This window comes from Symphodus melops (assembly GCF_947650265.1).
Source record: "Symphodus melops genome assembly, chromosome: 11".
Lineage (NCBI taxonomy): Eukaryota > Metazoa > Chordata > Actinopteri > Labriformes > Labridae > Symphodus > Symphodus melops.
In genome coordinates this window covers 25,023,338-25,049,110 of record NC_136701.1, presented here as the reverse complement: position 1 = coordinate 25,049,110, position 25,773 = coordinate 25,023,338, and the positions used below count along the sequence as shown (strand labels likewise).

The 25,773-nt window shown below is 45.8% G+C and overlaps 1 protein-coding gene across 1 annotated transcript in view; it reads left to right on the top strand.

The window, feature by feature from the left end:
• Positions 1–1,070: 1,070 nt before the first annotated feature.
• Positions 1,071–25,773, top strand: part of tmem132e (transmembrane protein 132E) — a 335,032-nt gene continuing 310,329 nt past the window's right edge. Inside the window, exon 1 of the mRNA XM_079355808.1 lies at positions 1,071–1,174. Within this exon, the coding sequence (XP_079211934.1) occupies positions 1,114–1,174 (61 nt within the window). The 5' untranslated portion in view covers positions 1,071–1,113. The remainder of the gene's footprint in view (positions 1,175–25,773) is intronic.

The following is a 25,773-nucleotide window of genomic DNA, read 5'->3' as shown; positions in this document are numbered from 1 at the left end:
CGAGACAGCGCGTGCCAGGTAGAAACACGTCACGCAGGTGAGGCGTCGTCAGGTAGTTTGGGCTTTAAACGACACCGGAGAGTTGGTGGGACTTGGCAGTGTGTCAGACTCCCGGTGAGCGGCACCGGCGATGCTGCGCTCCGTTTTTTTGGCGTGACGTGACAAAGTAAAGGCGGAATAAGAAAGTGTCCTGAGTGTTCTTCTGGGTCTTTCTGCTCGCGTGGAGCTCGCGCGCTGAGGGACTATTTGTGCGCGCTGCGGTAGGTGAACTACTGGAGAGCTGAGCGGAAAGAACGCGCGCGGCTCTGTTCTCCTCTCTCCCCCCCCCCACAGCTAACCGGGACCCTTCCTGGACCGTCTCTCCGTTTCCAGCCCAGAACGAGCGCCTCTCTCTGCTGTGGATTTGAAATGAACCCGGAGAAGTCAGTGACAGCTGAAGCAGCGCGGTGCGGATCCGCCGGATGCGTTTTTTCTCGCCCTTCTCCCCATCCATGATTTACGCAAGGAATTTCATTCCTGAATTCTTAATTGGCTCCAAACACAGACTTAGTCTACTGGTGTTCCTCATCTGAGTGTGACTGTGCGAGTCTAGCCCTGTTCTTTTGGGTGGTAGAGGAACGCAGGATTCGTGTTTTTCAGCCAGGGCGCGCGCGCGTCATCTCTCCACTGATGCCCATTGATTTATGATTTTTGGGGGGCTTTTTTTTCAGGCTGCGCTCCCGGACTTGGATGCGTTTCAGGGCACACTGGGTTTCACCGCCTCCTCAGTTGGACAATTTGGAGCTGGATACTTGTAACTTTGTTCGTCCATGTGGAAGAACGCCGTCTTCCTGCCTGGAGAGGACGCGGTTTGGCCGTTTGCCTTTGGATCGTTGCTCTTAAAAAACACGAGGAAGACCCTGGACTGTAGATTTGTTCTCTGAGGCATCGCACATTTTGTCCCGCACATATCCGTGCGCACATATAAATCTACTGCGCATTATCCAACTTAAGACCCTCAGACAGAACTGCACCAGCATCGTGTGGAGGCTACCACCTGCTCTGAGCTTTATTCTCCACCGTCGGCTACTGGAACAACTGGGATTTAAACATCCGCCTACTGGGATTTCTACCATGCCAGGTGTACGGGATTGCAGATGGACTCTCCTCATCTGTGTGGCGGCGCTTTCATGTGGTGAGTGGGTCCTCCCCCTCTTAGTCCTCCGCTCCTAACCTCCCACATTGCCCCCCCCCCTCGCTTGAGCAGCCTTTCAGGAGCATAATTGTGTTGTGTAGAAAAGTCATGTTGCCAAATTTCTTCAACATGCATCTGCAGAGGTTGCTGCATGATCTGATTGGTGATTGGTCATATTTTGGATGATTGACTGACGCACACGCACGCACGCACGCACACAGAAAATGCTGTTCTCTACAACTGTCTCAAAAGGAAGCTGCGAGCCTGTGCAGGAGCGTTTTGACACTTTTTATGTGCTTTTCCTTTAAGGGGGCTCTGAGATCAACATTAGTAATTGCACATGTGTTTTAAGTTGCTGCAGGAAATATTCACATATTTAAATAATGATGGAAATGTGTTTTATTTTTAGGGCAACCTGAGATATATCAATATGCAAAGACATGAAAAAATAATATTTCAAAGATAATTAAACCATGCATGATATAAATTCTATAGAGGGCAATAAGGTGACCATGCTGACACTCACTCCAGCAGCACAGAGAGGAGTGTTTTTTTTGGTTCTGCGTGGGACAGATCAGACAGGAGCGGAAACACTCATCTTACATCACGTCACAGCTGCTCACTTGTGAGAAGGACAGACAGACTTACAGCATATTACACAACTGTCTACCATCTCCTCTGGCTTTCTTCTTCTTCTCCGTGTGTGTGTGTGTGTGTGTGTGTGTGTGTGTGTGTGTGTGTGTGCAATGTCACCCTCTTACACAACAGATAACGCCACAAGTTTGTCCTACATGGAGTGACGTGTGCACGACAAAGTGTACGAAATCCAAACACGCCAAAGATGATTTTCTGTCATGTCCTGGCGCTCTGCTTGGACTCTGAAACGATAATCCTGCTTTAATATCAGAAACTCCTTTTTGAGTGATGCAGCTCAGATGAAATCACAGTGTGACATTGCAAAGATTTGGTTTAAAGGGCTAGTTCATATTTTTGGATCTGGGGTCGTAATAGACACTTAATATGATACAGCGTATGGATGGTAGTTAGCATGGCCTCTTGTGCAGCAGTCAGGCTAAAATGTCATTTAGTAAGTTAAAAAAGTTCCAGTTAACTGGAAAATGTCCCAACATTTGTTGGGGGTGAACTGCGTGTTTGTTTAAAATGTTTGAATTCTTCACCCTGACTTTCCCCGGAGTTGTTCCAGCCAGCTCTCGAGTGAATGTTCAGGAGAGTCGGGGTTCCATCTGATCAGCTGTCCATGTTAACGTGTCAAAGAAGACACGTGAAATACACAGAATAACACCGGCAGTGTTTGTTTGTTTTCTTGTGGTGCAGCATTGAAAGCACGACAGTAAATCTATAAATGTGTTAAAATCTGTATCAAAAGGAAGTTTGATCGTAGGTTGGTTTGTTGAAAGTGATAAAAATGTTACAAAAATAATTTAAATTAATGACGTGACTTTTTGGTTCCAGACTTTTTTTTAATGTTGATGAGTACACTTTGTTACAAGCTAGCTTAGCTTCTGCCTTCTGAATGAACAGGAATCAGAGGGGCGGAGCTTGAATAAGGTGGCCTCAGGGGGGGCGCTGACTTCTGCAGGGGGGGCATGAAGTTTGTGCACACACACACACACACACACACACACACACACACACACACACACACACACACACACACACACACACACACACACACACACACACACAGAGGAGAAAGGAAATGTGCCTCGTTGGAAGAGAAAGAGATTTGAAGTAAATAGTCCCTCTATGTGGAGGATTTCTGGATCCGCCCCTGTTTGAACCTCCGTCCACTGCAGACACAGTTTTGATAAGTTTCTCATGAAAGTGGACTTTGGACAGACTGAACGATCCCTGTAAGAACCCTGCTCACAGGCGGCTCGTTCGTTCATGGAGCCTGTAAGAAAGCTGCAGAGTTTTGTCCCCATATGTCGTGCATAACCATCCTTTGCATCATCCTCCCTCTTCTTTAAGTCTCGCCTCAGTTTCATTACCTCACTAAAGAAAACGCCTACGTGTGCACTCCAGAACATACTCTCCTTGATGGCTCTACTTCACCATGGCTGCGAGCCGGTCGAGTGTGCTGCAGCGCTCTGCCTACACAAATCCCCGTGAACGCCTGTGGTCAGCGTTGCTTAGTGCAGGGAGATCCACCTTCCTGGACAATGGAGGCGCTGCTGTCAGAAGTAATTGCAGTAACAGATTTGGCGCATGGCCGGCTGCCTCCGAGGAGGGTTTCATAGGCTCTCGGCCTCAGAGACCTCAAGTTCCACACATACACACACTCACACACACACACACACTCACACACACACACACACTGTGCACTTTCCTCCCAGCAGTTTCAAGCTTTCTCTCCTTGTCACACTCATGTGCTAAGTAAACAAATTTGTAAGAATACCTCAGGAGGGAAGCGGAGCTAAGCAGACAAATCCCCAGGTGTGAAACAGCTGTATCATGGCTCTATAATGAATCTGTTATTTCTTCCACTTCTCCCCTCTGATTAGTTTTTGTGTTTACGTCAGCAGGACGTAACCATTCACATCTCTGCAGGGTCGCTTATATAAAAGCCTCACAGGTTTGTTTTAAATATCAAGATAACGGGAGGATTGTAGCTGCTCCTTCAGGTTTCTTTTTTCTTTCTGCCGCTCGAAGGTAAATCCACCTTCCCTCTCGTCCTCCTCCGCTCAGAGGTCAGAGGTCAGGTGCAGAGCAGCATTCCTGCAGCTGATGGGGATTAAGACTTTTCAAGGACTCTTCAGTCCGACGCGAGAGCGTCTGTGATGTGTCAGAAAGGAACTAGAGCAACATTGTCTTTGTGTAATTCAACTTTTTATTTTAATTCAACAAACCATCAAAATGTGCAGCGCTGTCGTCCCAACTGAGTCTGTAATTGGAACCAGAACAACAGTACAATAAGAACAGTGTATACAGTACCGCATCTCTATTACTACCATGCATCCCCCCCTGTATAAACATAAAAGGTGTCCCATAACCTCTGGAAGGTCTCAGCTGTGCTATCGATGCTAACACGCGTTCATAAGAGACAAGTTTGGTTTGCAACATTTTTAAAGCCTTTGATGCTTTTTGATAAAACGTGCTGTTGTTGTTTCTTTTAAGGGAAATAATCTGTCATTTTATTGTCTGATAGTACCAGACGGCACCGCAGCTTAAAAAAAACAAAAACTACAGATGTTCAGGCCTGACGTTAATCCAGAGGTGCAAAGAGAGAGAGAGAGAGAGAGAGAGAGAGAGAGAGGGACGACGGCAGCACTGGTCAAGTTCACAAGTCGTCGTATCAGTGTCTCAATTGGACAAATACATCGAGTCCCCTTCGGTGGGTTTCTGACTGTCAATCCAAAATTTGAACATATTGTGCCGCTGCTTTGGTTTACGTTGTACGAGCCCTCTGGCGCCCCCTACTGGTCTGTGGGACCAATCAGCTGCCAAGCCTCGCGACCAAAACGCTGTCAGGCTCCAGCGCCCGCCACGTTTTATTTTCAGAATCAAACATGTCCCGTACTGTCCAAGTCTTCTCTCCTGTGTTACTCTGCCGACTAATATCACACACACCTGATCAATAGGCTGAGTCATCTTCTGACCTGCTGAAACATTCACCTTGTGGGAAACAGCGGAGGCAGTTCTTCCCACAAGAATTCATTATATTTACTGGGTGTTGAGACAATTATCTGCTTCATAAATTGATCAGGAGCTCTCGGTGGTTTACCAGCCCGGAGCTCAATCATCTCCTGGGGGAAATCTGCAAAATGACACGTAGAAAGAAGGCTGTGGTTAACCTGGACGGATGGCTTCTTGAGTGGATGATGACGACCGGTGTTAAATCGAACGCTCGGTGTGACCAATGCATTGATGAAGTGCCTGGGATTACTGGGAGCTGTGTGTCTGCAGTCAGCTGCAGAGCGTGGCCTGCAGAGCCGTGTTTGCCCAGTCATGGTTCGCATGTTGTTGGCAGCTCTCCCAGCAGCAGCAGCAGCAGCAGCAGCAGCCTCTCCTTCTCTGACGGTGGACAGAGAGCAGACAAAGCAGCAGTGTGAAACAGCGGCTCTCATGTTCAAACCTAATTGATTTACATGCAGAGAGACGAAGCCTTCGCTTTGTTGCTGTGTTCAGGACGGAGAGCTCTGCCCCCCCCGCCCCCCCTCGCTCACGCATTAGACCCCTCTCTGCCTTTCCCGTATGCATCAACACCCTGCGCCTGCAAATGACTCAGCGCTGCTGTTTAGTGATTCTGTGTTTGTTCTCTGCTGTTCTGATGTCAAGATGCCACATTTCTGTTGATGCACCTGCCACTGTTGTTTGTGCTGGCATGCATGAGGCATATGCTTTTTTTCTATTTAGCTAGCAGCTCTCAGTTGATGCTCTTTGTGGCGTTCGCTGTCAGCATCAGATAATGATAAACCCATTTGAGTGGGCCTCCCCTTTCTGCAGGTTTTATTTATAATTTTTTTTGACAGATGGGCCCAAGGCTAAAACTAATCTTTGCTGTCTGAGTAGAAGGGCAACCACCTACTGGAAACAATAAAAGAAAGCGGCTGTTACTGGAAAGACGGCTCCTCCTTTTACTCGCAGCCTTGTTCTCTAATTACCCCCACAGGTGGGCCTGTCACTCTGATCTAATTGATTTCCTGTTTCTAATTGTCGGAGCTGAATTTCTTCATTGTAACGCTGCTCTTTGAAACGGCTCCTCGGCGCTCCGAGCTGTATTTCTCCTCATGCCTGACTCTTGTGGAGTGAATTCTAAGGAAGTCGTCCTTCATCAGCGCTGAAAGGAAGCTTTTGTGAAGCTCCCTCAGAGGTAGTGATTCTCTGCGAGACCTGAACCGAAGGCTGCGGGGCTCGTTGGTCGTCCTCGCTGTTTACAGTGCATTAGCCCCTCTGTCCAGGCAGACCTTGTATTCATGACGTCCAAACATTGGGGACGATGAAAGCATCCTCCTTGTGTCTGACATGAATGCCTCAAGAAGACGTCGATTTAGCGCCTTGAATTAACCTCTCTGTGCTTCGCAGTCTGAAGTGAAAAGCTGCAGTTCTGCAGCGGGAGGATTACGTACAGTAGATAAAACATCCATTAAAGGTTCTGAGCGTCGATTCTTCCTCAGCTGCAGACGATGGTTCGCCTTTTTTTTCTTCTGTCTCTGTCAATAAAACCGACATCGACGTCCTCCACGCTGCTCACTTGACTTGTGCTGAACCCGTTGATGAAGGTCAGAGGAGCTTCTCTAGAAAAGTCTTTAAGGTTCACGTTTTAGTCAAACAGTGTCTGAGTTCTTTTCTCACCACGTGCGTATGTTGTGTTTTATTTTTCTCCGTTTGTCTCAGACTCTTTCACCGCCTGCTGCTCGGTTTGTTTTTTCAGGATTGTTGGAGTTCTTAAATGACGACCGGCGGGCCGATCGTTGATTTGCATAATGCTGCAACCCAAAGCCCCTCCCCACTCTCTGACCTGCAGAGCGTCAAAGCCCCATCGATGGCGTCTTCTGTCAGTGCTGCGAACTGGTAAAGGCTTATTAGAGACGGCGGAGAAGCTTTTTCTCGACAGCCGGAGCAGCTTGACCCCCGCTTCTGTTGTGTTTCTCTCCAAGAAGTACAAAAGAATCTTCTTTTGTCAAGACAGCCTGTTACGTAACTTGAAATTGAATTTTCCAAGTTCTTACTTAATCGTCCTCATGTCGGTAATTTATAAACCGCTGATGTGACCAAACATCACAAAATGTTCATGTGCCTGTCCGAAGTCGAAACTTAAGTCTGTTGCAACCCACCACGAATGTTTGAATTTAACAAACAGCCAATTGTAGCTTCAGATTTTGACTTAGCACCCGAGTAAGCCAATCAGATTTGAGGTGTGGCCACAATGTAAAAAATGATGAAGACAAGATGCCCACGTAACTGGAAACTAGCTGCGCACCTCTGGACACTCAGAGGAGCGTGACGATCACGTAGCGCCCTCTGCTGGTGTAATACAATGAAACACTTTTCGACTGGTGGATGAATCCATAAATATCTGCACTTATCAATCATTATCTGCTGGCCGACGACGTGAGCGGGCTCGACTCTGAGGACGAGCTGACACTGCGCTGACTCAGAATGAAACATTTCAGGAGACGCGTGTCGGTACAGATCCGTCGCTTCGTTTGTGTGTGTTGATCATTTCAGAGAGGCGCAGCCATGAAGCCTAAACTCAGGAGGTGTTCAGAACAGCAAAGCATTTCTTGGTTCAGTGAAGTAGAGCGAGGACGAGCGAGCGAGGGCGAGCGAGTCTCTCTCTCTGAGTGGCCGTCTCCATGTCCTGTAACTCTGCACAGCAGGGAAGCAATCTGTCTTTACATAAGGCCATCACATATGTTTGGTATGAAATCAGCTCACACACACACACACACACACACACACACACACACAGACACACACACAGACACACACACACACACACACACACACACACACACACACACTCCCCTGTGCCTTTGATTTGAAATAGCTCTCTCTGCAGCCCGTGGTATTGTGAGTCAGAGCAGCTATATTCCACATTGTAAAAAGAAGCATTTTTTAAAGTGGATTTCGACGCACCAAAGCGTCTCCTGCATGGACCGCACGAAGAATAATAAGAGAGAGGCCGCCGTGACGTCACACATCGGTTTGTCCAATAAGACTTTGACGCCTCAGGTTTGGTGGAAGTGACGATGGATGAAGGGTTGGAATAGTCCTACATGTCAGAGTGGTTCTGTTTGTGGGTCATTAGCTGGTCAATGAGCTCGTTAACGTGGCGTGTCCCACACATTTGGACTCTGCTGGACCTTTTGGATCATTGTGATAAATTCAGACCTGCGTGTTGTGTTTATGGAGAATAATAATAATAATGAATATTACTAAAGAGTCCTCGTGTCTTTCCAGCCTGTAGACATTTAAGCATTTTAATATTGGACCAAATGAGTCGACTCACTTTTTAAGCCCGCCTCTGGTGGCCACTCCTTGAACTGCAGGTTTTGGTACTCATGCATTGAATTCCTCTCTCACCTCTGTCACCTTCGCAGACTCCTGAGACACTTCTCTGGACACCCTCTGTTGGATGAGATGGATGTAATGAGAACGCCCCCAGTATGATCCTTCTACATTCTGCTGGTCCTGTCATGGAGTGCTTCTACATCTCTTAATAAGCAGCCGTGAATAAAGAAAAGGTTACACTGCAGGTTTGCTCTTTGGAGCAGAAATGTGCAGAGGAAATGTAAAGTGACAATAAGTCCACTTATCATTGAGGGCCCGTGTCCACAAGGGGGGGCGGGACCTTTGTCAGTCATGCTTGCGGCCTTGTGGCAGAGATTGCATAACCTCGGTGAGGATCTAAAGAAGTGATAGGAGTGCTTATGAAGCTGTGTCACCTTCGCTGTGCCTGCAGCGCACTGTGAATAAAAGCCATTCCTCTCACAGAGAGCTGCAGCCTTTAACTGAGCAGGTACTGATGCAGATAGATGATGGGAACAAGTTCATGCATCAACTTGTGCACCTGCTCCAGGACTCCCAGGAAGCTGTGAAATGATGGAAAGGTTTTTGCTCCTCTGTTGATGAGAGTTAGGCCAGAAGATGAATTAACATGAGAGTACTTCCTGTGACTGGTTGACTTCACGTCAGCTGTTTTCCCAGAGTCCATCTGCATGATAACCTCCCCCCCCTCCCAACCAGGTTCCTGGTTTGAATCCCCGACTGACAGGAGCCTCTCTGAATCCTGCAAAGACGAGCCAGTTTCCTTTTTTTCCCCCATGAAAAATCGACATAAGAACCTGTCTTAAATCACGTTGAATGCACGTGATTAAGATCAGTTATACATGCACCACATGTCATTTGTCAGATTGATAAAGCTGCAGCGGCTTTTGCTCTCCTGCTCTGCATATCAGCCGTTTTGTTTGCCTCCATGTGAAGGATTTCTCTGCCGTCTTCAGTGCAGAACAAACCGAAGACATCGGAGCAGATTTTTAGCTTTCAGCGTGTCTCGCAGTCCTCCCCCTCCCGTTCTTTTCTCACACTGATTTCCTGCTGCTTCAAATCTGCTAAAAAGACTCAGACATGCAGACTCCGGTCTGCAGCCGACGTCGGCGTCCTCTTGTGCAGCAGGCCAACACTTCAGGACTGTATCATCTCCAGCGGTGGGATCGCTTCTCCTGCTGCTCTGCTCCTCTCGATCAGCGGGGCGGCGACACTCGTCCCTGATGACTGGAAGCCGTGTTCGTCTTTGACACTTATTTCTGTGGTGGGAGTTGGTTGACATTTTCCAACGTGGTGTCGTGTAAGATTTACTGTACAAGCTTCAGTCCGGCCCCCCGCTCTCTCCTCGTGGTGATTACAAGAAGGACAAGATGCTGTGGTGTAAGAATCACAAGCTGTGTCAACACAGTGTGCAGTGAATCCACTGAGGCTCTTATTTATTCAGGAAGATCTCCTCGGAGGAAACATCTTTGTGAATGATGAAGATTTAACCACAAGTGAGTTTAAATGTTGGAATTCCAACTTTAAATGATTTTTCATTGAAAGTCCGTTTACGGGTCTTTACAAAGTTGTTTAGCGTCTCCAAAGAGCGCCGCGTGGATTCTGACGGAGCGCCTGAAGTCGGTTGGCGCTGAAGAGGAAAAGTTTGAGAATAAACCAAGGTTTGATTTTATTGATTTGGAGAAACTGAGAAATAAACCTCTGGCTATCAAAGTAGCACGTTTTTTTAACCTTATCAGATCTCTGCATTAAGTTTTTATTAACGCCTCAAATCATTCGGGATTTTGTGGATTTAACTTTTTTTTTAAAAAGTAAAAAAATCTTTCACATCGTAGGTGTTGTGCTCCAGAGAATCTTTAGAACCAAGCGCACGACTCAGAGACAGTTTAACGTTTACAAAAAACAATTTATTAGAAACGTGACTCGGGGTGAAATAATTGTGCAACACGATAATTAATGTGACTCTAGTGAACCCTAAAAACCCCTGAATCCAAACACGCGTGACGAGGAGCCAGATCGGACACACGAGACGACGGAGTCGCAGGAAGGACGGGAACGGGAACTACGGAGAGGGAGAAAACACGAGAGGTTAACGAGCACGAATAAACACAAGTATCCAAGATAACACGAAGAGCGAGCGCTGACACTGAGGGACAAACCCCCCATGGGGATGAAACAATAATCTGGCGCTGGCTTCCTGGAAGGAGCCGGTAGATCAGAGTGGAAACACCTGTGACCACAGCTGAACCTAATGAGATGATTAGTGAGGGACGGGAGACACGAGGGAACTGACAGACAGGGAAACAGCACGTGGAGCCCCTGAACATGACAGTCGGAGACCTGCTGGCAACATTTCCAAACTGAAACGTTACCAACAAAAGTGTGTTTGTAAGTTTGACCGTGTGTGGCTGAACTTCCTGTAAACTCCAACTTTGCACCTGCTTGTTGGTTAAATGATTCATGTTTCACCAGAGGAGAAACGGAGAGTTTGTCACTCGTGCTTGTTTTTCTTGATTTGAGACACGTGCTGCATCGCGGCCTCGCAGATAAATTAACAATAAATTTAACTCCTTCCTGTCATGAATATACAAAATAAATAACCAGACTTTAAGTGACGTTTGTTCAGCAGGCTCAGGAAGTTAAACGTCTCCTCTGTTGGATGATTCTCGTCTCCTCCATATGAAGCCTGAGTGACAGCTGAACGCTACAGGTTGTTTGAGTTTCCTCTAAATGTTGGATGTTTGAAGTCCGGTCCCTGCCGTCTCCTGACAGCTCCAGTTTCGCCTCAGGTAAGACAGTGAGCTTCCCTACAGGTGGACTCTGAAGGTTCAGCGTGCTGATACGTCTACAGTCTCATGGTTGAAACATAAACAAGAACTGGCTCTGGAACAGCGCTGGACTCGGTCAATAATGTTGTCTGGGACTGGATGAGGAAGGAGTGTGGATATCATGCTGAACACGCTGTTTTAAATCTCAGTCGTATTGATTGGAACGCAGGGAAACACATGCTTTACAAACGAGGCCGGCGTAGCGTCGACTGCACTGGATTTGTCCGACTCCAGCGATCATCATGTTGTGTTGCAGAATCAGAGTCAAACTGAAGACATGCGTGTCGTCCTGTGGCTTTCAGATCCAGGAAGAAAAAAGAGTTTACAGAAATCGAAATGTATTCAGTGTTCATGTTTGATTTTCTACTTCCACCTCCCGCCAACACGCCATTGATTTAATCCAGGCTGCGCCAGACTGAACATTATCTTTGATCCGTGAAATCATTCCTAATTAAAGTCCCAGTTTAACCCCGGAATATTAACCCTCACACTTCAAAGTGGCTTCTGAATAAAGCCGGTTGAAGCGTCCGTCCTGCAGGATCTTGTTCTCTGTTATGATGATCACAGAGCCGACTTCACCGCGGGGTCCAACCAATCATCGCTATCGACGTGACGACGGTGGAAGGAGGAGGCGCCACGCTATAGACGACCAATCACCAGAGCCAAACGGAGAACACTTTGACATCGTTAACCAGCAGACTCTGTGATCCAGTGTTTATTGATAAGTCTTCGATGTTGAGTCTGGTCTGAGATTTTTTTCACAAGGTGTTAAATAAAAATGAACATTTTAAAACAGATGCGGTGAGGATGCACAGAGAGTTTCGTGACACCGAGGTCTGACGTGTCCCCCGTCCTCTGGGATCCCCCGGCTCGTTGTCAGCGACTTCAAAAGTCATCATCTGTGATTGATGAGCTCATGTGACACGCGCTCACCTGCAAATCACAGTGTTTTCATATGTCGCATAATTATCTCTGAGAAAGTGAAAGCGAGCCGCTGATGAGATCTTTGGGAACAAACTGGTAACCTATTTAAAGGAAGCAGACCATCTGTGCTCCCACTCATCAGCGTGACGGCTCGGCATGGAAACAGATTGTTGCTGTGCATATGAAGAGACATAAAGGCCGCTTTACTTGACTTAGGTCCCCGTTGTTGTTTTTTTTAACCGTGCGCTCTATAGTCTATTAAATCCTGTTTCCTACCCTGGAGCTTTTTGCCAGATTGAGCAATGCCCAGTGTAATCAATTCTTTTATTAGGTTACATTGGCTTTGAGAGAAAAGAAATCCCAGACTGTTAAAGTAGCTTCTGCTATGCTATATTAGGTCCAAAAGACATAATAATAATTTCAGTGTAAGCCTGTGAAACAGGATTTAAGTTGCACAAAGCAAAATAAGGCTGCAAGCTTCTCCCTCTCTTTGGGCCGGGCGACTGCTACGCTAACATTTCATAAAAGGTTCAACTTTAAGTCATCAGTAAACATGCCCAGCTCGCTGTCTTTGATGAATAAGAAATATCTTGTAGCACTTAAACCTGTCCTTAAGCTGTTATGTTAAATTAGTGATATCCTTCCCCTTCCTCTTCGTCTCTGGTTTTTTTTTTTTTTTTTTTTTACATCTGCCGTGCTTACAGATTCTGCTCTGAGGAGTCACTCTGCTGAATGTAAATTTGACGTGGAAGCAGTTTGACTCGGTTATGCAAAACCTACGAGAATCCCTGTTGGACACTCCTGACAGAGTTATTGTGAGGCAGCAGCATTAGCATCCGAAGAAGCTTCAGAGTCGTCACGATGTCTCGTTGAGGGGGGGGGGGTGCATTACAAACCTGTTCAATTAGCTCTGCTGTCATCTTTAGCCCCTCCCTCGCGTGGCATTAAAGAGGTCCCCTGGGGGGGCAAATGCAAAAATTAGAAATTGATTAATTCCTCTGTCATTAAAAAAAAGACTTCGAAGAATCGAGAAAATGAAAGAAATTGAGGCAATTTATATTATAATTGCAGAGGCCACGTGAGTTGCACTGTATATTGCACTTAATTAGACCTGCATGATTTCCTGCAGCTGCATGAATGCACATTTAGAGAAGGACTTGTAACGCTGCAGTAAGGAGGCACGCACAGACTCCTCACGATGAACTTTAAAAACTGTTTGAAATACTGTTTGGACATTTTAAATCGATGACACAAAAATATATCATGATACTCTTTCTTACCAGCAGAGGGCTTTTGGATGACCTTTTATGCAGATGAGCCTCCAGCGCCCCCTGCAGGAACAGACGGCTGTTAATATTTGTAGTCGATGGTACCAACGTGTTCGAAGCGAGGGGAACTTTGAGGTTTGTCCTTTGTTAAAATCGAGGCCGACACACTTCCACTTCCTTTGTGCAGTCGCGTAGCGTAGCGTAGCGTAGCGTAGCGTAGCGTAGCGTAGCCTCCTCATCGAGTGCTGTCGTGCAGAGTGGAGCTCAGCTCTCCAACACCAAGCAGTGTATCACTACTGTCCTAGCAGTGCACAAGGTTTCCTTAAAAGCATGATCGTTGGCTCCTCACGCTCATCGGGTGCAGCTGTGTTATATTGGTCAACATGCAGACAGAAGATATTCAGGTTATTGTGCTTAGCCAGTTCTAAACCTTGAATGCTGATAAATTAGACCAATGAAGACACTTGTCTTGGGGATTTAATTAACTGAAATAATTGTCCTCCAGCCTTGGATTCAGTCGGGCTCGGAGCTTCCTCTGCAGACTCCGAGGTCATGTCCTTGGTGGGCTTTTTTTAATGGGAATTGGTGAGTCTTGCAGAGAGGTATAACTCCAAGGTTTGGCTTCAGCATAATGTGAACACACTCAGAGAAGCTTGTGTGGCTCCACAGGGGGATGAAAACAAACTGATAATTTGGTTGGTCTGGACCTCGGCATACATTCTGCAAACTGAGGCAGATTGTGACCTGATTTTTAATCCCGTGACTCATTTTGAAGTCGGCTGTATTTCACCTTAGTCGCACCTCATTTGCTGTCCATTAAAGAGCAGATCAGTTGCTCCTGATTGGTTGGATGTCTTTCTGTCATGTTTAAAAAAAGTGATACGACTGTATCCTCTCGCACAGTGAAGGTGGAGCCCCGAGCGGGCAGAGGAAATGGCAGACAGTGACAACAGCAGGCATGTCGATTTAGGCCGTGCATGCGTTTCACCGTCTGTGCCATTGTATGTTTATATTTGTGCTGTTTTTATTCTTGTTTTGCTGCAGGGCTCCCCTGGAAAACAGACCTCGGCCTCAGTGGGTCCTCCCTGCTCAAAATAATATCAACATAAAAGTGCTCCACTGAAAATGGAATTGTCCTTTTGTGTTTTTCCCAAAAAGTTCAGATGTTTAGTTTTAGGGACAGTAGCGTGCACATAGATCCACAAAGGACTGAAAAACACTGCAGTGCACGTACCAGGCCAGTAGTTCCTGGTGTGACATCACATGAGGTGCGTCCATATGAAAACAGGAAACATGAGCTGCTGCCTGTGTAACACCATTCTGCTTCATGTAGGTTTAGGAAATAAATGTGCAAAGTGATTCTTCATGGACTCTGAGAGTTAGTGAGGCTGACAGCTCAGCTTCTATTAGACTGATGTGAAAAACGACCAAAGAAACGTTTTTCTTGGAGAAGATCAAACTGGTTGTAATACTGCACACTATGTGAAAACAGGGAAGCATTCGTCTGGAGTCTTTTGGAGAGGGAAGGCGACATTTTGAGAACTCACCATAGTATGAGTATTTGTGAAATCCAGACTGTAACCCTGAATTCAGTTTGTAAACTGATATTTATTGAATCAGCCAACCACATCGAGCGATTACACCTCCAGAGCCCCGGTGGGAGGGGAGTTTTTGTTTTTCACAGGTGAGGATTAAAATACCGTTTAAAAACAGAAATTCAGTGAGGACTTGTTTGTTTTGAAGCAGACGGTGCAGATGGAAATATTTGTTTTGGATGCCAGGAAGTCTCATCTGCTGGCCGAGTAATGATTGAGTCGTTGGTATTGATTATACGCCTATCAGCCTCCCACGGATAGATGAATAGATTGAGCGTGCTGCGGGGCATGCAGACCTCATTTCCACTTTAAACAGTCGAACACTGGACTGATTTGTTATTAATGAGGGGGAGACCAGTTTAAATATAAACGTAGGACCACACATGAAAATCCTCCTTACGCTGGCATCTTTTTCTTTACTGTGATTACTGTCCCCGTCAAGTACAGAAATACAAGCCTGTTAAATTCCTGCACCTTCATCACTTGATATAATCGCCATAAACTTCCTCAAACAGGCAGTAAATATTCCCTCTCGTGGGAAATGAGGAGGGTTGACTTTCGGTACGTCATGCACGATGAAGTGGAGACGATGAGACAGCAGGCATGTCGGCTACACGCTCAGATCCCGCTGTACAGGTGTGTGTAGGAATGTACAGGTATGTGTAGGAATGTACAGGTGTGTGTAGGAATGTACAGGTATGTGTAGGAATGTACAGGTATGTGTAGGAATGTACAGGTATGTGTAGGAATGTACAGGTATGTGTAGGAATGTACAGGTATGTGTAGGAATGTACAGGTATGTGTAGGAATGTACAGGTATGTGTAGCTCAGCTGCAGGAGGAGGTGAGAAGGATCCTTTCAGCTAGCGACTACGAGACCTTCTCATCACGTCACATACCGACCAATTAACACAACGAAAACCAGTTAGCAAGCGGCAAACTGGTTGTCGGTCAAGCGGTGAAAACACGGACGACCTTACCCAGAACTTTCCTCAGATGCGCCTGCTCGACTCCGTTACGGCGCCGTGCACCTCTTTAGTTTTCCTCATCTGTTAAACTCTCTGAGCAGGTGCAAGACGGACTCTGTTAGCCAATCAGGAAGCGTCAGAGTTTGGCGTGATGACATTTCTCTGCTGCTCTGCTGATGGCGAATCATTGTCATGTCAGGCCAACGCTGGCGTCCTGCCTCTGGACGGAGAGACGATTGGCCCAGTATATAAACAGCTTAAAGTAATGAGCTGTCTGTTCATGAAAAGTTAGTTCTGTACTGCATGAAATCATCCATGAAGGCGTGTAATGAAGGGACTGCTTTAACTTCATATATCGTGCATATAATAGCGTGATAATGGTGCAACTGGTTCAATGCTTTGGAGCCTGCACACCTTTGGTGAGATCAGCTGATGTTAGTGCAAACTAAACTGGGTACTGAACCTGACTGGTGTTGATCCCAGACTTTAACGAATGCTTTTTATTCCAGTCTCTTTTTGTATTTATGCTGATTTGAAAATCACTACGATAAATGTTTCTGCAGAAACACGTGTCAGACGCTGTCGTCCATGATGTGCACGTACACTATTATATGATGCGCTCTTTGTTTTATCACGAGGCAGCGACAGTGAACAGGTTTCAGATGTTTATTCAGCTGTGAGCTCAGGCTGCTGTCCGTGGTGCTGATTCTTTGTGACGACATAGATCAAAGTGTGTTTAGGTCATGGGATTGGGGATTGGGGATTGGGGGGAGGGTGCTGGATCCTCGGGGTGTCAGTCTGTCACGCTGCTGGCTGTAAAGGTAAATTTGCAGGATTCGGGAGGGTTGCCTGAAACGGCCCAACAGGTGTTCTGCAAGACGACAGGAAATTGTTTACAGGCAATTAAACAAGTTTTTAGTGTTCGTCTGTCCCTGTTATTACAGAAACAATCTTCATTATAAATATTCATTAACAGCACTCACCGAGAGCCGCTTCTTGCCCTATAATTACCGTGGAGTAGTTAGAAGTGGAGTTTCCATGGAGAATCAACACATCTTGAACTTCTTTTCTCCGCATCTATCAGAATACAAATAATCACTGAATATTTCTTTAACAGTAGAAAAGTGAAGCGTGGTGATGTATTTAATCGTTCCTTCGTAAGTTAGCTTTTCTCTCGGTAGTTTGAGATGAAATGCGCTCATCATTTCTGCAGAGGAGACTAATGGGGGGGGGGGGGCGAGTTAAAGTGTGGTTGTGTTTCAGTTTGCTTCGGTAACATTGATAGGCTGAAAGGACTTGTTGTTAAAATCTCTAGTAATCAGCACTTCCTGGATTTGAGAGGGAAGAGGGGAGTAGAGCTCTTCTTCTTGATTTTTTTGGCTGTCTCCACTTTGTGTGAGGGTACACTGACCACACTGTACTGAACCAAACCAGACTGGACCACTTGGCTAGCTGGACTTACATTTGTCCGCCATTTTGGATTTCAGAAGCATCGTTTGAACTTAACATGGCCTCACCTCATCGAACCTGTGAGCAGTCTGATGAGGACTCTAGCCCCCCCCCTCAGATGTCGTTTATGCTACATCCCAATGTTTCTGACAAGTGTCGTAACCTGGCAGAGGTTTTAATTTCCCCAACCAATCAAGTGAGCCAAATACTCTGATTGTCCTTTTTAACCCATAAAAAAGCCAATCTCCAATCGGCCCGCTCTTCATTAAGTCAGTCTCGCAGGTGTCGACTCACACCACCTCCACAATCATTGTGATTATTGTCAAACAGTGGGGCTCTTCCGCTGAGCGATCATGGGGATAATTCCCGTAATTGGGCGTTAAAGCCAGATGTCCAGACCAAACGTCTTATCTCCGGATTAATCGTGCTGATTCACGCGGGGCAGGAAGCTGTGACGCTGTTCTCAGACACATTCGAGCCTTCGTTTCATGACGTCAGAGAGATGAGCCCCAAACATCATTAAGGCCCTTCGGTCCGGCTGCGTGAAGAAACGTTGGAGCGGGTGGAAGAGTGCGAGACAGATTTGAGAGCTTCACTTCACCTCCAGCTCACCTCTTGGCCTTAATGTAAAAAGAGCTGTGAAGGAGAAGTGCACTGAGCTGATGGAGCTGTGCTGTGTTCGAGTCCACCTCGGGAACGCTGATGAATGGCCTCTCGGAAAAGTGCTAACCTGAGACTTTGACCTGACATCTTAAATTGGATATCCTGCTCGGTCTTTGTAGAGGTCTGCTTTTTTTTCAGTAAAGGCTGGAGTAGACAGCAAGTGCAAGAAATGAGGAGGGAAGGAAGGAAGGAAGGAAGGAAGGAAGGAAGGAAGAAATGAACACAATGAAAGAAGGGAGGAAGGAGTAACAGAATGAAAGGAAGGACGCGAGGAAGCAAAAGAGAAATAAAGAAGAAACAGCTGTGGGAAGAGAGAAGGAATAAAAGGAAGACTGAAGGAGTCAGGAAAGCAGAAGAAGGGAAGGAAGAAATGATGGAATTAAAAAAGGTGAGCAAGGAAGGATGGAAGGAACGAGAGACTAAAGGAAGAGAAGGAGGTAAGGGAGAAAGAAAGAGAGGGGGAATAAAGATGGAGTGAAAAAAAAAATGATGGGAGGAGGAAATTTAAAGACAGTTGAAGAAGTAAAAAAAAGAGAAGAGAGATGGGATGTACGAACAGATGGACGAGAAAAGGAAGCACAGAAAAACATTAAGACAGAGAAGGAGAGAACGGAAGAAAGACAGGAAAAGAGAGACAGGAAAATATGGGTGAATATAAAAGACGAAGGAAGGAAAAAGGAGGGAGACGAGGAATGAAGTTTGGGAAAGGTTAAAGGGAGAGGAGGACGAGGGAAGTACTGACGGGTGAAAGAAGGGAAGAAAAGGAGAAAGGAAAATATGGACGAGGAAAAGAGAAGACGGAAAGTGAGAAGGGACAAGAGCGGAAGAAGGAAGTATTAAATAAATATGAGCGAGGAAGAAGCCAGGCAGCATCAGATTCTGCAGCACAAGAGCGAACCGTCTCGTATAAAAGAGCTTTTTTACCAAAATGCAAACTTAACAGCCCTTGTTTATGTCGTGTTTCGATTGAATGCACTCTTCAGTTTTTATTTTATCAGGACTTGACTGTTTATAACCTGCTGCATTGTATCCAATAAAAAAACCCAACAGAGCAGGCATCCCTGGAAATCCTTGATCGGGTGATAAACAGGGTTGTAAAGACCTGTGACCTTCTGTTCTCTTTTCAGCTTTAAATAGCTCCTTTTCCAGCTCGGCTCTGTGGAGGTTAAAAACAGCGGCGCATCAGAGGCCGCCTGGGAGGTTGTTAATAATTTCAAAGACACGCTGATGTTCCCTTTTTGTTCATTGGAGATATAGAAGAGGAGAAAGGGTTGTGGTTAATCGGTCAGGTTTGTGCACCTTGGTAGATTAAAGTTCTGCCATATTTCCCGATGATGAGTTCATCCCGATCTGTTCTTCGTTCCTCTGTCCCGCTCATTCATCTGGCTGTCCGTCTGTTGGACGCCGTTACACTCTTTAATTGTGCTGATTGGCCCGAGGCGGCTGTCAAGGCATATGTTTGTACGTCGTGCAGTTTCAACTCGTTTTGCAGAACAGGAATACTTCGAGTCGTGACCAGGCTTTCGTCTTGCATGCATTTTTTGGGGGGTTTTGGAGACTTTTTCAAGGTTTCATGATCAATACTGAAGATTTATATGACACTATTCTGGCGTAGTTTTAAACCTCCAATCACATGGCATATTTGCGAGGCGAGATAAGAGGCGATAATGAGAAGGGGAGGGGCGCAGCTCTCTGTAATGTTTAGATTTTAGACTGCAGTACCCATTTTGATCACTAGGTGTCAGAGTTACGTACAGCTCCTTTAACTCCCGTTTACTGCTGTTACACATTATGCCACTGCACCTGTTTAGGACGCCTCCTGCAGCTACATTGGTTTTGTTTGAAGCTGGATTGGAACCAGCTCAGGAACAAAAGCAGCAAAAAAAAAGTTCAGTGTTAAACGTGTGTCATACATGGACCTGCATCAACGGCCCACGGCTGACAGGAGGCCAAGGTTCATAAAGGATTTCCAGCTTTTTTTAACTTGGCATAAAAGAGGAGTATAATCTCACAAATGCCACCCATTGTGGGAATACTGTTGATAGTTCTAATGTTGTATTCGCACCCTCAGAGTTCTGCACAAAGGGCTAATATCCCTCTGTGCTTTCTGGGGCTTGATAATTAATTACTGCCAAAATGTCAAAGTCAGCCGTGGGTTCCCTGCTGACCTCCCTCTGCTGGAGACGATGTCAGTGCTGCGTTCACTTTCATTCTCTCAGACTCTAAATGTAAATGAGGAGCGAGTAACTATAGGAAGACGAGCTTTGGTTAAAAATCCAACTTTTTATATAAAGTTGAATAATAAACTGGTTTGCTTTTAAATGTCACGTTCCTTCACAAGAAAATAGTGATTTAAAAAAACCCTCTTTAATCTCCACCTGAGCTGAAACTAAACATTTAAACATTTTGGGACCTGGGATCCCTCGTCTCGTGATCCGGAGTGAGTGATCAGAGGTCCAAACGCTCTGACCCGCCGGGAAATCAAACACGGAGCAAACTGAGAGAGCAAGGTTCGTCCACCTCACGGTAGCACTGTGACATTCTGCCATACCGGAAAAGTCATTTTTCATGGCCGAGCTCAACTCCCCCTTGCTGGAGGACGCCAGAGGGGAACCTGCTGCCTGACCGTGCCGCAGCGTGTTCTGGGTCAAATGACCGAGTGACCTTTACTTTTTAAAAAAGGATTAAAGTGAATTGCTGCTCTCTTTATGAAGTCCTAAATGCTGCAGATGTTTGATGTCCGTGCAACCAAGGTTTAGTTTGTTTTTGTTTAGTTCTCTGTGCACAGATGATCAGAAGAAAGCAGTGGCATTATGTCAAAACTTGGTGACTTATTTTAGATGTAATCAGGGAGCCTCATCCTCCGATAGCTTCTTAAGATTTTTGTTAAATGTGTGTTTAAAATTCTCCCCATTTTATGTCATTTCAGCCTCTGCCTGAAACTGTTTGTTCTGGTTACTGTCTCTTTAAAAGAACCCCCCCCCCCCCCCCCCCCCCCCCCCCCCAATCCTCACACACCCACTGTCTTGTGATTGGCCAGCTCTCTGGAATCCTTCAGGGTGGAAGAACGCTGCAGGGCTGCCACAGTGCCAGGGAAAGTCTTGATTTCATATCGGGGAACTATCGTGCGATTTGTAGAAGAAGTCATTCAGCGCCCTCCGCAGACTCATCCTGGAACTACGAATAATAAAACGCTCTTTAAAGTAACAAAATTGAATAAGAAATTAAGAAATGTTCCTTCAAAATAAAAGAAACAAGCAGGTGTGTTACAATGCATTTCACAATTTAACACATCGGTCTTTTATTTATATGTGAGCCGCGTTGCCATGCTGACACCTGGCTTTCTAACACACCATGATAAATGAACAAAGAATGCAATAGAACACAAAGTTAACCTGTTATAACGGAGCAGGTGATGTAGGTCAGTTTAAGGGTTTCTATAGCGACCACACAGCAGCAGACATTTTGATTTTGGCCCGTGTGGATTTCACTTGTCCTGGTCCGTCTCGTCCGTCCCCGTCCTCTAGGCGGTCTGTTTATCCTCCCAGATGCCTCCCTCTCTTTGTTTTGTTGTTCCCTGGGACAAACTGTCAGTCCAGCTCGTCAAACTCCATCTTTGCCAAGCGTGGGCGGATCCTGCCAAGAGCTGGACCTGAGTCTCTGCGGGGATGTTTTACCTCTCCACTACCCAGATGTTCCACTCCAAACAGCCAAACACTTTATTTGACTGAACATGTTAATCACCAACGCTTGTCCTGACTCATCTGATGGCTGAATTTAGAAAATACAAGTTTGATATCTGAATGGTGTGTCGGTTTAATATCCAATATGTGGTCTGAAATATCACAGCAGCCCACTCGTCTGGCGGCTCATTTGGCCGCTGCAGGACTAATAAAGCCTGGAATGAAAGTTGCCTCCTGAAGTTGGCTGTTTAGAAATGTGTGTTTGTGTATCCAAGTGCACATGATTTTGGGGGTGATGTTTCCAGATGTGGCTCCGTGCCAGGAGCAAAGTGTTTGGATGTGACTTTGCTGTGAACCTTTTTGTGTTGCTGGAGGCTCAGTGTTTGGTGTCACCGGCAAACGAAGGGAACGCTCCTGCAGGATGTGTGATGGCAGCCTGTCATTTATCATCAAAGTGTGTTTGTGCAGCATTCAGGAAAATGATTCATTGTGTCATTGCACTCTTATAAATACTCCTGATGTGTGTATTGATAAGATACTCTGTAAAATAAAGGTCGTTGTTTATTGGCTCAGTTTTTAAAGGGAAAGAAAGAAAGAGTGGCGTCCGTCTGCAACAGAGAGCTCCTTTAAACACACGAGCTGGAATAAATGATTGTGTCATGTTTATTAGCTTCTAATTGGCGCACCTGGATTTGTGGCTGCCAGCTTTAATTACCTCCCACAGGTCTCGTAATTCTCTGTGAAATGCATGATGAGATTCATCAAGTGGCAGCTTTAAGGACTTTTCATCATGGTAACATATTCGGCTTCTCTTCTTTTTTCTGTTTGGAGCAAGTTCAGAGAAAAACGTCCAAAATGAAGATCAGGTTGAATTTAAAGGGAGCGTTTGTGGCGAGGAGGAAGCTCAGTTAGAGGTGGGAGTAATGTGGGGTCCAAACGTGTGTTACAGGTGAACCTTGAGCTCTGAGCTCGTCCGACACCGGATTGTCTTTTTGGCCGCGAGCAGTCGGTGGATGAATTCCCAAATCTTTGTTTGCTGTGACAAAAAGCAGCGCGAGCGTTTGTGACAGCTCTGAGTTGTCTTTAAAAATTCAAAGCGCAGAGTCCCTCTTGATCTGCGTTTGGCCGGCGTCTGCACGTTGAGAAGTCGGAGGACAGATTCATGAATGTAACCTGTTAGCGTGTGCTGGGCGTGGCCGCTCTCCACACAGCGCAGTATCAGGACGAATAAAAATATGATCATCGGTCGTCATGTTTGGACTTTTAATCTCTGTGAAGATTCTTTTAAAATGTTTTGGTTCATCGGGCCTGACGGGGGAAAGGCTGAGCTGAATGTTTTTTCTCTGAACTGTTTTTAGCATTGTTCAGCGTTTTCTGTTCAGCAGCGTCTGTCAAAGCATTCGTGTTGAGAAGCCGAATTGAGTTGAGTGAGAGAGATGTAAGAGAAGATAATCAGTGTGAGTCATGAGATCAACACAGTGGGAGACGCTGTGGATCTAAAAGGCAGGAGGTTGTTCGTCCCTGGAGACGGAGAGTGCTGCATCGATTTCTGCAAAAAAAGAAAAAACAAAACTTGTTTCCGAGCTCAAGTGAAAGTCTGCCTGCAGAGAAGAGACGAGCTGAAGAGATGATCTGTGAAATCCTCGGATGAAGCCGACGCATGAGGTCACTGGTCACATGACTCTTCTTAGATATCAGGCTGTTTCTTACGACTTCAGGACGCGTTGAGGCCTTCACCAATGCAGAGAGAATCACTCCCATGATTCCCCGCCAGCTTTGATCGCATACTTTGTTATTGTTTTGATTAAGAGCCCCCTGGTGGTCAAGTGGGTTGCTTCCACCTTTTATTCTACAGATTACAGCTGAAATGTTTCCTCAACCAAACCAAACACAAATCCACATTTCTGCATCATATTCATTCTCGTCTGCCCTCATTAGCATTGCATCTGCTTGCCTCCTTTTCTGCAGCGGTTCAACGGGAACGAGTAGAATTCCCATAACAGGAGAGGATGTCAACACACATAAACAGCAGACTCTTTTGGCTGATTTCCTGGAAACATGGCTGAATCTGCTCTAGATTCAGATGGAGAGCACATCCTACACAATGTAATCTAGCCGGAGGGAAATGTGCACCACCTTCAGCTTTTGTATCCCTCACACACACACACACACACACACACACACACACATACACACACACACACACTCAGAGCTCGGCCGTATAGCTTGTCTGCAGAACTTTCTTGTCCATATGGTTGTTCTGTTCTGGAAGACAAATTGGCCTCTTACAGTTTTGGGTGCATTTCCGACCCGTCTCGGCTGTCCATCAATCTCAGCGGCTTCAGCAGCTTTTCAGCCATTTCACAGTCCGCAGCCTTTCCTTCCTCTAGTTCATCCATCCCTCACTTCGTGTTTCTCAGAAAGCAGCGAAAATACCTTCCGGAAACCACTCATAATCCAACCACATGATGTCATGATGTGTTGACTGAAAACACGACAAACATGTCTCCTGAAATATTGGGCCGGGGCAGAGGTGATGTGCTGCTGATCCACTGTCCACCATCTGCTTGGTAATCCAGTCTAAATAGATATTACAGCACTCAGTTCACACACACACACACACATATTAACAGTGCTTGATGCTGTTTCAGAAGACTTTCAACCTGATTTCCAGATGTGACAGACTGCTGGTGAATTTGATGTTTTTCCACAGACAGATTCAGTATCTTTCATCGTCAAAAGACAACAATCGCTGAATCGCTGACATGTTTTCCTGAATATCAAGTCAAGAAATGTACGGCTATAATATCATGTAGGGATCACAATGAAGCAGCCTCAGGCCTCGTGGTTTTTACCAGAGGTGGTAATAAGGTCCCAGTGTGTGTCCTGCAGCAGAAACACAGATCAGGTCCTCCAAAGGTCGCTCGACTCTGGACGAAGTAGAAACTCAATTTATGAGTTCCTGATAAATCATGCAACACTTCGGCTGAGCAAACGAAGCATGTGCACTTCAAATGTTTGTGAGTCAGAGTCTCACCCTGTCGGTGTTTGGATCAATACGAGTGATGAGCAGATCACTGTTTGTTAGTTTATGTAAGCATGAATATTTCATCCCTCACAGAGGCTCGAGGTGTGACAGACGGGGGGGGGGGGGGATCATCATCTTAAAATCCTAAAAAATAGATAAAGCTCTTTTAGCTCGACATGTTTATTGAACACGGGAGGTGAAGTTTTAAAGGTGTTATGTGTTAGTTTACTCCGTCACTCATCTGTCCGGTGACCAGCGGAGCATCTGTCGATTCACAGCGAGCGAACAGTCCGATAATCCGTGCGAGGCTGCAGTTCAGACGGCTCCGTGTCGTCACAGATGCAACACTTGTGATGACATAATCGTGTAACACAGCTGTGCACGCTGCGAGCTCGTTTAACGTGCAGCACTGAGACGCTCTTTGATACCAAGGAAACGAACCGTCTCCGGCTGAAATGAGGATTTTTATTGATGCCAATTAAAATAAATCAGGAGGTTTTTTAGCTGCGAAGCTAATCGACAACATGACAGATGAACAACATGGGATCTGTAAACGCTCAAACACGGCAGCTAGCATAGATGCTTAATGTTCCCTGAATTAAACTGCACATGTGCATGAAAGCTGTGGAACCTTAAAACCTATAAATGAGCTATAATCATCCGGAGATGATCCGTCGAGGTTTTATTGGTGTCAAAGAAAAAAGAATCATAAGAGTTAATTTGGCTTAATCACGGCCTGCCTTCAGGTACACCCTCTTCATAATTGCTTGAAGAAAAACAATCAACTGATTAGTTGCAATAATTGGGAAGGTTGATAAAATTATGAAAAATAGTGTGAATTAAATTAAAGCAACCCTCGAGACACCCTTTCAATTAAAACAGAAATCACATCCCGTCCACGGAGCGGCCTCCAGTCAGTCGGGTGCAGTAATTAGAAAAGTCCCCGATGACTCCGTCCGCTGCTTCACACTTTTTGTTTCCACGAAAGGTGAAAAAAAAAAAAGGTTCCACCTGCTGACGGTTCACCGTGAAGGAGCGTGTGCAGGGCGAGATTATGGGTGCTGGAGGACGATACGGATGGCAATTAACACAAGCAATCATGAACTGATTAACCCTTTAACCCCCAGCATCTTTATCAGATTACGAGTCTGAGCACGCTGGAAGTGCGAACAGCAGTGAC